This window comes from Tauraco erythrolophus, chromosome 4 (genome assembly GCF_009769465.1).
Source record: "Tauraco erythrolophus isolate bTauEry1 chromosome 4, bTauEry1.pri, whole genome shotgun sequence".
In the NCBI taxonomy this organism is placed as follows: domain Eukaryota; kingdom Metazoa; phylum Chordata; class Aves; order Musophagiformes; family Musophagidae; genus Tauraco; species Tauraco erythrolophus.
In genome coordinates this window covers 26,806,008-26,819,956 of record NC_141468.1, presented here as the reverse complement: position 1 = coordinate 26,819,956, position 13,949 = coordinate 26,806,008, and the positions used below count along the sequence as shown (strand labels likewise).

Below are 13,949 nucleotides of genomic sequence, written 5' to 3'. Positions count from 1 at the left end.
ATTAGCATGTATATGAACACACACTTTTGTCATAAGTCATAAATGGTACAAAGCTGATAACCCTGCCAGATCAGATTTACTTAAAATTATCATTTTGAACATCAGAAGAACAAACCCTTGAAAACGATCCACCCAATCAACACTTTCTTACATTCTGTGTTGAAAATTTTCCCATGTACATTGTTGAGTTAAGCAGCTAATGGGGTTATTATTTAGATGAATTGAGTTCTTATTCTTATTCAGGCGAAGGAATGTGAAGGATACTTTTTGTCTTCTCCTATATAATTAAGGTGGCCATGTATTTTTTTTCTAAAGGGTTGGTTTAGCTGGAGAAGCAAAAAGACTAGAATAAGATTTAATTAATACAGCATTTCATGTCTGACAACTCTCATTCATAAGTTATTTTAAATGTCCTCTAGAAGTAAAATGAGCTCCAATTGTTCATCCTAAAAGAGCCTTTCTGTTAGCACAGTGAGCTGCAGTTTATACAAACCTTACAATATGCTCAAGCGAGGGCAAAATTAAAATTTCATCAACAAAGCAGAATACATGGTAACAAATTAATAGGCTATAAAAGGCATAATAAAACAGACTTCATTCTCCATAGCCTTTTTCTTTTTCATAAAGAAGGTGCCTTTAAGTAAATGCTTTTAAAATAAATCTGAAAGACTTTTTAGATAATACTACAGAGTTCCCTCCTGAAATTAACAGGAACTAGGGATCCCATTCTGTCAAGGAGGCACATCAATTTAAACAGTAATTCTTCCTTTAGAAACATTCATCTGACAGCGAAGATTGTCCCCAATAGCCACTTCACAGAAAATGTGACTTGTAAAGACTAACCCTATCTTCACAGTTCAAGGCTACTTGGAACAGCTAACACCATAATGCTCGGAGTAAAAGTACTGAGGTCAGTATAAACATTAGCCTAACTTAGCAGCTGCCAGCTGAATAGTTTTCAGAGTTGCAAGCTTTTAAAGGCTATTTTTCATTAGTCTCAGAGTTGCCATACAAACCAAAACATTAAATCTGATCTGCTTAAAATATTTAAGAATGATCTTCTAAACAGTGTACCTACCAAACCTGCATTTTAATTAACAGAGAGTAAAATGATGTGTTTGCCCACACATAGGTATCCATTCCAGGTATCAATAGCAAGTGTGTTGATTTTTGGGTTTAACGTCTTTTAAAGTATAAAACTACTTGGAAAATGTGAATACATGTTTCAGAAAAACATCAGTAAACATCCCACAAGAGTGGAAGAATGTCTTAGAAGTACATCAAAGAATTTTCCATAGTTCCAGATACATTTCATTCTAATAATATTAATGTCTTGACGTATATAATATTCTCTTGATGTGCTACGGAGTTAAATCACCTCATATGGTCTGATATCTGTTATTTACACAGTCTTCAGAAGGCAATGGTTTCTTACTCTCTGAAAGCAATAAAGAATGATATTCCCACAGATGCATGTCAAAACTACATATTCCTATGATCTATGAAAAATCACAGTTCCTGCTCCCATAAAGTGTCTGCAACTTTATCTCAATGGCACATTAAATTAATGGATTGATGTATATTCTTATATCAGTTCCTTTCTTTTTCCTTTTTTTTTTTTTTTCCCCAACATTAGGCAAATATAATTTTGTAGGAATGGAATATAACACCAAGTAACTTCACTTGGGACCAAGAAAAACAAGAACTAAACCCACTTATTCAAAAATCACAAGCAAAATCATTATGTTTGTTTAGAAAGAATATTTGAATTTTTTTAAACCTGAATTTAATTGCCTTTTTTTCTAGATTTATTTTGCAAACTATGAGATCATGCATTTTTTAACCCACTCTTCCCCAATGCTAACTTCCACTAAAACAGCCAGCCCTGGCAAAACAAAGCTTCAGATCCTCATAGAAGATTATTTGACTGGTATGAGCTGAGAAGGTTGTATATACGATCCTGAAATCAGTACCTGTAGCACTACAGCTTTTCTGCTTCTGTCAAGGTTGCTCGATGAGAGCAGACAAATCTTCACTTCCTTTTTCCAAACCCATGTATGGATAGTTGTGCCTTTACATTTCTCTGCTGGCTGATGTGATCACAGTCCACATGGAGTCTGAAGCTAGACAAGTCAGCTCCCACAGCTAAATTATTTGAATACACCTTGTGGAGTCTTTCAGCATCATCCCAAAGCCCCTGAAGGGGACTCTGCCTTCCCAGCTGCCCTAGAATAACTCCCAGTAAAACATGAAATACAGCTGCAGCTGTAGGAGGTACATGGGAGAAAACTGTGCTTAGTGGCAAAGAGTGTCACGGGATGTAACCAAACAGGACTGAGTTTGAGGACAATCTAGTTGGTCTTCCCAATATGGCTCCCTGCTCCTAGAAGCAGCCCCAGTATCACTACTAGGAAGGAGGAAAAGTATGTTAGTGCCTTTTGACACTTGTGCTTTTGGGGAACAGAGCAGTTTGTTCCTAAATCCTGTGGTGATCTGCTGAGAACTGTAAGTTGCTCAATTCTACAATATAGTCAATTTTATTTTCCATTCTATGTCATCATGTCCCAGTATTGGAGTTGGCTTTATTAAATATTTTTTTAAAAAAGATTTTTCAAGCTAGCTTTCTTTTGTTTAAGGTTGGACTGCTGTGAAAATAAATTGCACATGATCATCTGAACTGAAACTGCTACTGCCAACATATAACAGTACCACATGTACATTAAATTGTCTCTGCACTGTTTACTATCCAATTGGCTATAATCCTCTATTATGCAGTTAAATGAGTCTCCTTCTTGAACTCTATGTAGTGAAATAACTTCAGAAACAAAGTTCATCAAATTGAAGCCCCCTTTCCCTGAATTTTTCTGTAGATATACAAAGCACTGGCTGCAGCATATTCCACTGAAATGGCACACGTTTTTCCCCAGATTGAAAAGTGTATCTCTGTTCTTTTATAAGCATGACAGGGTACTGGGAGGCTGGAATTCTGAAACAACTAAAATAGCTTCTACACACATTCTGCTATGAAGCACTCAGCAGTATAGCCCAATGGCATTTACTGCTACCCAGATATAGAAAACAACAAATAAGGTCTGGCTCAGATTTAAAAATCCTGTTCGGACCTAATCACTTGCCAACCTAAGTGGCCCCAGAAATATTTTCTATTTCATTCTTGCCCCCAGCAATATTTCCTGTGTGATTCTTACCTATTATACTCAAAAATATGAATGTTGGCAGAATACTGCAGCATCTAGATTGTAAAGTTTTAAGTTAATAGGTTTTAAACTATTTATCCCAAACAACAGAAGCAGAAAAATCTCTGGATGATCGAATGTTGTGTGACGGAAAAGGTTTCCCTTACTGCTGTTATTCATTTGGCTCAGAACGCATGGACTGTAAAGGAATAGCACCTGTTGGCTTCTGGTTCAGGAAAGAAGAAAGCAGGATACTATTCAGCATACAACTACCCAAGACTACAGACACTGAAACTAAGAAGATAGGCAGGCAACAGTTTGAGAAATAGCAGCAACCAGTATGCTACTTAGCTGTCTTACTGTACCCTTCCCCTATACTCCATGAATTGCCATTCTGGTTGTCCATAAAGCAGGCTGCAGACACCAACAGTCAGTCTGAGATGATATGATTCTTCCCTGGACCTGCTTCTCAAATTCTCCTAAGGCAACCAGAGAAGGCATCCAGCCAGCTGAGCTCTCTTTAAACACAATATAAAGATCTTGCCTGTAGCCAAATGACACTGTGCTTCAATTAGGCTTTAAGATATCCAGAAGGCAAGGAGGAGAGCCTTCCTGAATGGCAGACTTAGCATCTCTTTATAAGAGTGGACTTAACTGGAAGACATTTGGGAGAACGGTGAGAAGTGCATGAAGTAACGTAGGAAAACCAGGGGACTCAATCAAATTTAAATACTAAATTCAAGGTGCTGATTGCTAACCATGACCAGAATGCCCTAATTACATGTTAAGAATTCCCTCCTATCTGACAACAGAGTGAAAAGTTCTCCATCTAACTCTACTGGAACAAGATATACAACTGCTTATAGCTCCATACAGGGAAGGAAAAGGGCATGCTGTACTCAAGGAAATGTTTGAGTCTAACCATCTAAATAACACTTTCCGTCACTAGTAAAATAAGTTCTAGAAACTGTCAGATAGATATTCAGCACTGGATTTAGGCCAATGAACAGCCCTTTAAAAAAATTTTAACTCAGGAATTACGGAATGCTTTTCTTGACTGGCATAAAAGACCATGTTTGAGACTAAAATGAAGATGAAAGAGGACAAGGGAAAGAAAGGTAATATGGAAAAGGTTTCAAGGCCAAGTGGTTAAGTAGGAGTAACTGGAAATGCCAGAGCTCCTGTAGAAGAGTCAGAGATACAACTGATTATATTAAGAGATGCTCTCCTTCCTGCTTTGACAGATTGGCAGATTCCAGAAGTATCTCATCCAACAAATCTTGAAGGGTTTAAAAAAATTATGATATCATCTACAAGCAACTGAAAAGCCAAGTTTTTCTTAATCTTCAAAAAAAAGTCTTGGGAATGGAAGAAACTGATAGGCAATAATTCAAAGGTTTAATAATTACAGGTTGCCCAGAGAAGCTGTGGATGCCCTATCCCTGGAAGTGTTCAAGGCCACGCTGGATGAGGCGTCGAGCAAACTGGTGTAGTGAAGGGTGTCCCTGCCCATGGCAGGGGGGTTGGAACTAGATGAACTTTGAGGTCCCTTCGAACCCTAACCATTCTACGATTCTATGAAGTTTATGAGAAAGAAGGAAGTTTCCACACTATCTGAGAATTCTGATATATGAAAAACTTGAGATTCCTTTGCTTTATTAGATGAATTGGGATGAAGATTAACTTGAGGACTTTGAAAGAAGTACGTATTTTATCACAGGTATGCTAAATTGTCCAACTCTTGCACTTAAAAGAAGCACTGGAAGCATTTGGGGTCATGGTCAGACCTAGTAGGGAACAAGGGCTGTATTTTTGGTGTTGTGAAGAGTGTATGATGGAGCTTGAAAAGCTAGAGGATGGGAAGATTTCAGAAAAGAACCTGGTGAGTGTCTGCAGTCCAAAAAGTAACTGCAAATGCTGGACTTAGTCTCCGAGGGGGACTGGCTGACAACGCAGGAGGCATTGTCCAGAGCAGGAGAGAGGAATGGAATGACTGTAGAGAACGAGGCTATACCACTTGTCTGCAGGTCTTTACGGAGGTATTGGTATTGCCTTTCCTTTGGTATTGCCTTTGGTATTGTCTTACTCTAAAGAAAGGTGTGCACGTGTGTGTTTGCAGTTATTGCTCAGACGCTAACTAAAAGCATCAGCCTAAGGTGAAGAGTTGCTAGTCTGGTTTACTTCTGATGAGCCTGAAACAAGTTGTTTATTGCTCTTCTGCTTCACTGAGGGGTGAAAGAGTCGAAAACTTTGTGACTCAGTAAGACAAGACATTGGGTCTGAAAAGCAGAAGAGTGAAGAATTCATCTGGAACCACCTTAAGAGGATGAACAAGGAAAGAAGAATTGAGAAGCTCATAATCAGTTTGTAGCAAGGTCAGGCTGTAAAGGAATTCCGAGGGCTAGGCTAACAAATTAACAAGAAAAGCAGTATTACCATTTAAAATAAAAACTGGCTGTTAATAATGAACTGGCTGTTAATAAATGTAGGTTAAAAAACAATGAAAAGACACTTACCCATTGACTAGCAAACTGGTTCATGTCACGGAAAACCAAAAGGAAAAATAAAGATGACAAGGTAGAACAGGAAAATGATGAATGTCTCATTGAATTGAAAAAAAAAAAAAAGACAATTATATTGAATATGCTAACTTAAAAAGACGAGTCAATAAAAAGAAGAGCACAGTACAGAAATGGAAAATCAACAGAAACAATATAACCAAATAATGTAAATGTGAAACTGCTCACAGCAGACATACTTCTTTGTTGCCAAATTCTGACAAATGTTTTTACCCTCTTTCCAAAAGCAAATAAAACAAAATTACACTGTTAATTACACAGTAAAAACAGTTTTAATTTTATGCTGGTGATCTCACCAGTCTACGTAGTATGTCCTTTTTCACTACACAGATTATTCCTGCCAAGAGTGACAACACAGGAAGGACAGTAGTCAGTGAAGTCCAAATATCCTCCAAAAGCACATCAGTGCTCCACTGTGGAGTATGTATAGTCCTGGCAGCAGACTACTGCCAAAAAGGTCCCCATCCTTGGAGACCAAATAAAAACATCCCATCAAATTACCTGATTGTTACCTCTCTTTTCAGCATGTACACAGCCACGAATGCTGGGTATATGACCCAGCTGAAAACAAACCTTACTCATTTAAAACCTGGGTGCAAAGGACAATGTTTTGGCTCTATTTTACTATTACAAAAGAGTCCTGAAGTGGATTGTTTCTCTGCTGCAACCCAAGAGAAATTCCTGGAGGGGCTGTGAGTCAAGAAATCCTCTGAATGTTCAACAGACTCACAGGTCAAAGCAAATAAATTACAGAAGCACTCTGTGTCTTCTCTGGTGGAAGATGAGGGGTTGTGTCTTGCGTGATGCTTCTAGGGAGCAGTCTATGCTTGCTCCTGTACAAACAGAGCGACGTGACACATTTCAGCTAGTTCGAAATTAAGCTACTAAGGCCTGCCTGCAGTGTGAGATGTTTCAGATTAACCAAGCATAGGAATTAAACATACAAAATTCCGCTTACCTCTTGCCCCCCATCCAGTATGCAGAGTTTAGCAGTTTGTTTTTTGGCATCAACTAAGACATTAAACATTGTACACAGAGAAGAAGGGATACGCAAGTCCGTTGATTTGTTTGTCTTTTGCAGCTTTAGTTCAAACGCAATTCTTGTTCTGTTTATTAAAACACAATTCGTAATATGAGTCTCTCTGATAATTCTGATCAACCAGGGCACAAATGCATAAACCTTACTAAACATGCTAGCTTAACAATGTACAGGCATGTGAGAAGATTTTAGAAATAAAATTCTGTAAATGCAGAATATCTAACCATTCAATAAACAATTGCATTGATGGTGATCTCAAGGTTCTGCACTGCTACAGCTAGTTCAGTTGAATAATAAAAGTATTATCTTCTTGCCTACTAGATAACAATATGCTTCCTTGTATGATGACTAAGAACAATTTAAAGCAATGAAAATACCCCACATTTGTTAATATGTAGTTTATCATACCAAAACACTTGCTTCTAAGAAACATAATTAAAAAATATTTTTCTGGCTTTAATATAAAAGAGAATTTTATTGAACAAAAGGAGTTTATTATTAAGCAAATATTAGTATTTATAGTGAAAAGGAAGATGTATCAGGAGATACATAATGCAAAAAACCTATTTTCTCCTCACACCAGTGTAAATAAGGAGCAATGTCACTGAAATAAATAATAATAGTTCAGAATACATAAATATTAAAGTAATGTTTTATTCCCACCTTTATTTTTAAATGTGGGTACCAGAAACTGACACAGTATTTTAAGAAGATGGTAACAGAAGCATCCTGTTTTCATGTTAAAAAGTCTTATAGATCATATTAGTATTACAATAAGAGTTATAATAGAATAGTTCCATCATTCTTTTCTGAGTTGCTACTGTCTCATACAATCCATTCTATGGATATAATTTACTTCCTTTGTCACTTCATGTACGGTATCTTTGACAATACCAAAGCATACTTAGTGCAGTAACACTAGTATGTTATTTATTAACTAAAATATTAATACATTTTAAGTATTGACACTAAGATCATTCTGTAATATTAATTAAACCTTCATTTATTGCCATCAGAATTTTCCTGTTCTCTACAAAAGCAAGCAGTAAAGATGTCAGGATTGGTATCACAGACCAAAACTTGATTAATAAGAAACTATTTTGTAATGCCTCTGTGTTAATAATTCTGTTCTCAGCTTCTGGTTGTGAGCCTGGCAATGAGCCATTTTTAACCTATTTTGTGTGTGCCATTAAAATCCACGTGGTCAAATCTGTATGGTGCAAAGTTTTAGATAACGACGACATGTGGCATTAGATTTATTGCCTAGGAGAAATCCAAGTGTTTATATTAACACAATTGCCTTTCCCACTTTAATCTGTAATGATCTTTAAAAAAGAAATAAGATGAATTTGAAAAGATTCATTTGTCAATAAACTATTTTAACTAGTACTAATTATACACATCTTTGTATTTTAGTCCTGTTGACAAGAGTCCCAGCGTAAAGATTTTTTTCATTTTTTTCCAGAATTGAAGTCAATGTAATCAATATATTACTGCATCTCAACGCTACTCCTTTTATGGTTTTTAAGACCAAGCTTACACTGATAGCCCTCCAGTCCTTTGTGATTTCACCATTTTTCTAGGATTTGTTAGATATTTGTAGCTGACTGAACTTCTGTGTCAAATTCTTTAGAACAGATGGATGTAAGCTTACGTGACTTCAATTTTAATAGATATTGTCTCACATCTTCCTTTGCTACAGAGCTTAAACTTTTATTCCATTCATTGTATTATTGCCCTTCCAAAATCAAATAGAAATGTTTGTGAAATGCTTCTGCCTTTTTCACCTTGATTTCATCACTGTAGGTCTAGTAATAGGCTCACATGCTAAGCCCGAGGTTCCCCTTGTTAGTCCAACTATGTTTAACAAAAAATAATAAAATACTCTGTTATCAGATTTAACCTTACGGGACATTAAAGATTCTCTGTTTCTTTAGCGTTCCTTATCAATGTTGTGTATTTTCTGGTTGACACTATTAAATTGTCTACAAACTTACTTCATTTTTTCCCTCATTCTTCTATTTATTCTTTTAAAAATCAGTATTTTTATGTGTCCAGACTAAGCTTTCTCTGTATGTGGAATCATGGCTTCTGAAGCACCTAATATGAGGTCCTTGCAAATTTTCTAGACATACAGACATTTCTTCTAAACTCAATGATACGTACTGAAAGATATAGATAAGATTAAGCATAGATTATCTATGCTTAATTGAAAAGAATATACCCCTAATTATAAGATACAGCTCAAGAAAGAAAAACCACTATGTTTTCTATAATTTGTGGAAGCTTAGCAGTATGAAACTTAATTTCAGTTGGTTACAGACACCTTTCCTTTGTTTATTGTATAAATGCAAAAATGCTGTATACTCTTTAGTTTGTAATATATTTCTTAGAGACAGTACTCTAAAATAATGACAAATTAAGCAGTATTATTAACTGAACATAAAGAATAATATAGTAATGGAGAATGGAAATATACAAAAAGAAAAGTGATTTCTTCCAGTAGAATTCTGAGATTTGTTAGTATTTGCCACAAACATGGAATAGAAAAGAGATTTGGTTTATTCACTTCCAAGGGTCTATTCACAACATATGTAGAAATTCTCCTTGGAATTTCCTAGAAGATGCCAAATTGCTGATTTCCGGATGCTGGGAAATACACACAAGTCATCATCTCTTTACAGTTGCCCTGATTCCTATGATAGGATTTTGGTACAGCTGTACCTCTGTGAGCCAGTATGACTGTTCCTATGTAAATTTTCAAATCTGTCCCAATTTTTGATTGATCACTTCAACTGTACCTTTTAACGCAGGCTTCTATCATGTCAGTGGCCATGAGTTTAAGTCTCTGCTCTAAATGGTGGGCAAATTCTGGTTCTGGCCAGTGAAGATCAAAAACAAACATCTGCAGAGCATCCAGCTTCCAGAAAAGATCTTCTGATGTAGCTGAGCCATTGCTGTAAGAAACAAAACAAAACAAAGTCCCCAAAAAACAGAAGATAAATGTATGGACATCTATCCCAATTGCCATAGAATTATCTAAGATAATAAGATTTCCTTATCTCACCATCTTCATCCTTCACTTTACTGTATCTCATAGTACAGTTGCTCTTATTCCAAGAATGTGAAAATGGTAATGGAAAAATTAAAATAACTCCCATCAGGGCGAAAAAAGTAAAGTTTTCTCATCTGTTAGCAGAGAAATATGAGAGGCTAGGGAGGTAGATGGGATGATGGGGAACGTGAAAAATGAAGTAGCTCAAATTTCAGATCAAGACAGGAAAAATAAAGGATACAGGAATTATTAATTAGTAAGGACCTTTTCAAAACAGTGAAGACTTTGTACATACATTTTCTTGCTTTCATAACTCTGGTAGATAAGCCTACCAAAGAAATGAGGATGCTAATAGTAATACTGTAAAAGAGATACCCAGACAAATAGTCCCTTGATAAATGCTCATTAATTCTAACTGAGGGAATAACATCAGATCCCGGTGGGAAAAAGAGAACAGAAACTATTTAAAGAAATTTGTGCGCAAACAAAACAGAGGATTAATATGGCTCTAAGTCATCTCAGATTGTGCATGTAGTTCTAAAGTTCTTCTTCTACCCTGAATCAATTGCTAAATTTAAAGACATTTGTGACAAGATACAACAATGTAAGGCTAATCTTAGCAGCAACTACGGTTATACTTTCACTGTCATTGTGGATTAATCACATTTTCCTGATGAGTTGTACTGCAATGCCTAGGTTATTGTTTAAGGACAGTTATACAACACAGCATGGCATTCCAGGGTGTTAGCGACACAAGCAACCAAAACCCAGCCTGATAGTGCCTGTTCAGATCCAATAGTTTAAACATGTTACTATTGTCATTTTCTTTCTTCTGCCTCATGACAAAAGAATATAATTATCAAAGTGTTAAGGGATCTCAGCTCTCATGGAAGGAGTCAGTGAGTGCTGAGCATGCTCAGAAAAGAGTAAGGTGAGATTAAAAAACAAACAAAAAAAATAAAAGGGACCTCTAATATCCGACCACCCAATGCACCCCTCAGACAGTAGCACCACCACTGGTTCACACCAGGTTAGCTGAGACAGCGGGCAGTGAAGTGAAGTGAAGCACAGCAAATGTTCAGGGCTCTGAAGGGGCAGCATGGATGCAGCAGGAGCACTGCTTCGGTCTCACAGCATTGCACCGTCTTCCAAATCCACCCCACTGCCTTCTTGCCCCATTGCCTTAATGCCACCACGACTCCAGAGCTGTTGCTGTCTTCTGCAATGCCGTCCCTGTGCCGAAAGGTTCTGCCGGGCCAGGCAAAGGGGCAGCCAGCAAGGGCTGGGCAGCAGGTGACCAGCTGGGAGCCATGGTGCCTGCCTAAGGAAAAGGCTGGGTCCGAGCGACCGACCCCGACTTCAGCTTTGGTTTTAAATGGCGCACATTTTGGTGTCTTCACTGTGTGTAGGGGGATATCCCACAGTTTCAGATAGGCCTTTTTGATATCATGCGTATTTTCCCCACTTATTTTAAAAACTAACTGTTAATTTTACATTGTATCATGCTCCTGAAAGAAAACAGCAGAAACGGGAAAAAGGCCCACGGGACTGCAAAGATTACAACTCGCATAGGGATGTTACTTGTTAAGGTTGGACTTGAATAGGGAGCACTTGTATACATTGCTAAGTTTAATTAAGAAACAGAAATAACGAACTACCAACACTCCTTAGAAAGCTAACAATCCTGGTGGACTGTTTTTCAAGTTATATGATAACCAAATATTAAAGATTTCACTACATCTCCTGTGTACACTGGCAGTGAGTGAAGCTGTAGATGCTATGTCATACATAACATTTGATTTGAAAATGACTTAGTCAATTTTTGAGATGACTAGGGTAAAAGAAGATGACAAATTATATACGGACAGAAATGGAGACAATCTTGGTATATATATCACAGTTGATAAAAAACCATATTTTCCAGGAAACAAAACACACTTCCTCAAGAAACAGAAATACCATTTTTCATCTTCAGATCATACAATTTAACCATATTTTATTATTCCATAGTTTTTTCTTTTTTGCCTAATGGAATTCCAAATGACATTCTTTAGGATTCAGGAGGTCTAATGTGCTCTCAATAACATCAATGTATTCTTATGCACGTTCACTCCCTGGTAGCCACTTAATTTGGTTTCATTATACTACCAAATAAAGTTTCACAATTACAATAAATGTAATAATAGACACAGGTTCATGAAACACTAATTCATTCATTCTCTTTTCATAACATTTTGAGGTCTCACTCTTCAATTTTTTTTCCAGCATTGTTCAATGACATTTGAATTTGACTAACATATTATACTAGTAAGATGGGGAAGGAAAATAAAGTGTTGTAACAGGAACTATTTTTTCCTAGTTCACACAACCAGGCAGAAAAAAGCTTCTGTTTGTTAAAGGCTGCAGAAAACTGTGATTTCAATCAACTCCTTAATGCTATTTGTACCAGATACTTGAATTTTAGGATTTTTCCTGGCCCTTATTCAGTAAAAGCATTAGAAATTGTATTATTTGTCAGCACATACCTCAATACCCTGAAGTGGTTGTACAGGCTACAGATTTGCTTTCCCTACTATGAGGTTATGTCACTTCAGGGTTTAATACTCCATAAAGGGTAACATGAAGAAGAGCCAAACTCAGTTTTTACCTCCTCTTGGCAGCAGGAAGAATTCCTGCTTTCCAATCAAATCACCAAAGTGTTTGAATCTGTATGCAGAATCTTTTTTTTTTTTTTTTTTTTTTTTTGTGAAGGAACAGGACATGTTCTTCGTTACTAACCAGTTTTTATTTGAACATGTATGGTAAAGCTACTTCAGTCTAATGAATGGAATAATATTGCTGCACCAGGAAACTGAACTGGTACTTTTTAAAAAAAAAACTATATTCAATATAGTTATCTATATTTTTAAAATTAAGTAAAAACTCCACTGTTTTGCTGGTCAAAACTCAAGCTTTCAGCACTAGTTCTTCATGTAAAAAGTACTATCCAGTTGTCCACTCTTTTTAATCAGTTCATGGCAGTAAGAGAAGGTTCCCAATGATTAAAAGACACAAATATTATGCCTATCCTAATTATTTTTTTTTTTTGTAATGGCAACTGAACTTTGTATTTGGTCACACTTTGACTGGGAGATTGGACCAGATACCTCCAGAAGTCCATTTTAACCTAAATTATTTTATGGCTTTATGCCTTGTATCATACTGAACACAGCAAAAAAAGGTCCAAGATAAAATGTTTCGCCAAGAGCCGACAGAATATTAAACTTAAGAGCTGCATACAGCCTCCTAAGCAATTCACTTATCCACTTACAGCTGAGAGAGGCAGCTTCCCACTAAGCTTGCCAGCTACCTAAGCAGTAGCAATTAGTCCAACAGTCCACTAATAAAGCACACTGGCTGTAAGATCAGCACACACACGACTTTAGAGTAGACATAGAATATGTAATTTCTTCCCTAGATGTCAAACTCCATAGGGTGGCTTGGGATATGAAAATACAGGAGAAATATTAAATATCTAAGGACATTCTCAATCAACTGCAAGATTTAAAATCAGCTGGCTTCCATTCTTGTAGAATTTATCAAAGGCAATGATGGTGATTTTATAAATTACTGCAATTACCTTTTTTTAAGGTTATTACTGAGTTTTATCCATTAGAGTTTTGTGAGGACTGTTTACAAAACAGGGCACCAGCTCTATGTCCTTTGTGAGCCAGGTTACGAGCTCCAGCTCTACTTCCTTTATTCTGCCTCAAGATGTCTATTCAGGGCTCAGTAAGTCAACCGAAAATTTCTTCAAAGGAAAAGGATTTTCAGTAGTTACAGAGTCAATGGCGCTTGCCCAATCTATTTTCCATGAACCGATGAGGGGGCAGGATGGAGAAGAACTTTGGCATAGCAAGTAACTGCTTACATATCATCCCTCACAGATGTCAGGGACAGAGTTACCTCATGGTTCCTCTTACTTATTTCCAGACTGAGGCAACCTGAGGATCTAGCAACCAAAACATGTTTCTTGATTCTTCCTTCTTCCTGTATGTTAGTATTTTTGGAACGAATATGGCTCACAATACACAATTCATCTT

At 36.7% G+C, this 13,949-nt stretch overlaps 1 protein-coding gene across 16 annotated transcripts in view; it reads right to left on the bottom strand.

The window, feature by feature from the left end:
• The window catches only part of CADPS2 (calcium dependent secretion activator 2), a 333,015-nt gene that overhangs the window by 37,933 nt on the left and 281,133 nt on the right, over positions 1–13,949 (bottom strand). For 12 of the 16 annotated variants that reach the window (XM_086609731.1, XM_086609739.1, XM_086609728.1 and 9 more), the window contains 2 exons: positions 9,614–9,769; positions 6,732–6,879 (listed from right to left, as the gene is read on the bottom strand). In XM_086609731.1, the coding sequence (XP_086465857.1) occupies positions 6,732–6,879; positions 9,614–9,769 (304 nt within the window). Of the gene's footprint in view, positions 1–5,710; positions 5,726–6,731; positions 6,880–9,613; positions 9,770–13,949 lie in introns of all 16 variants that reach the window. The other 4 variants (XM_086609733.1, XM_086609742.1, XM_086609726.1 and 1 more) reach the window with 1 other exon arrangement.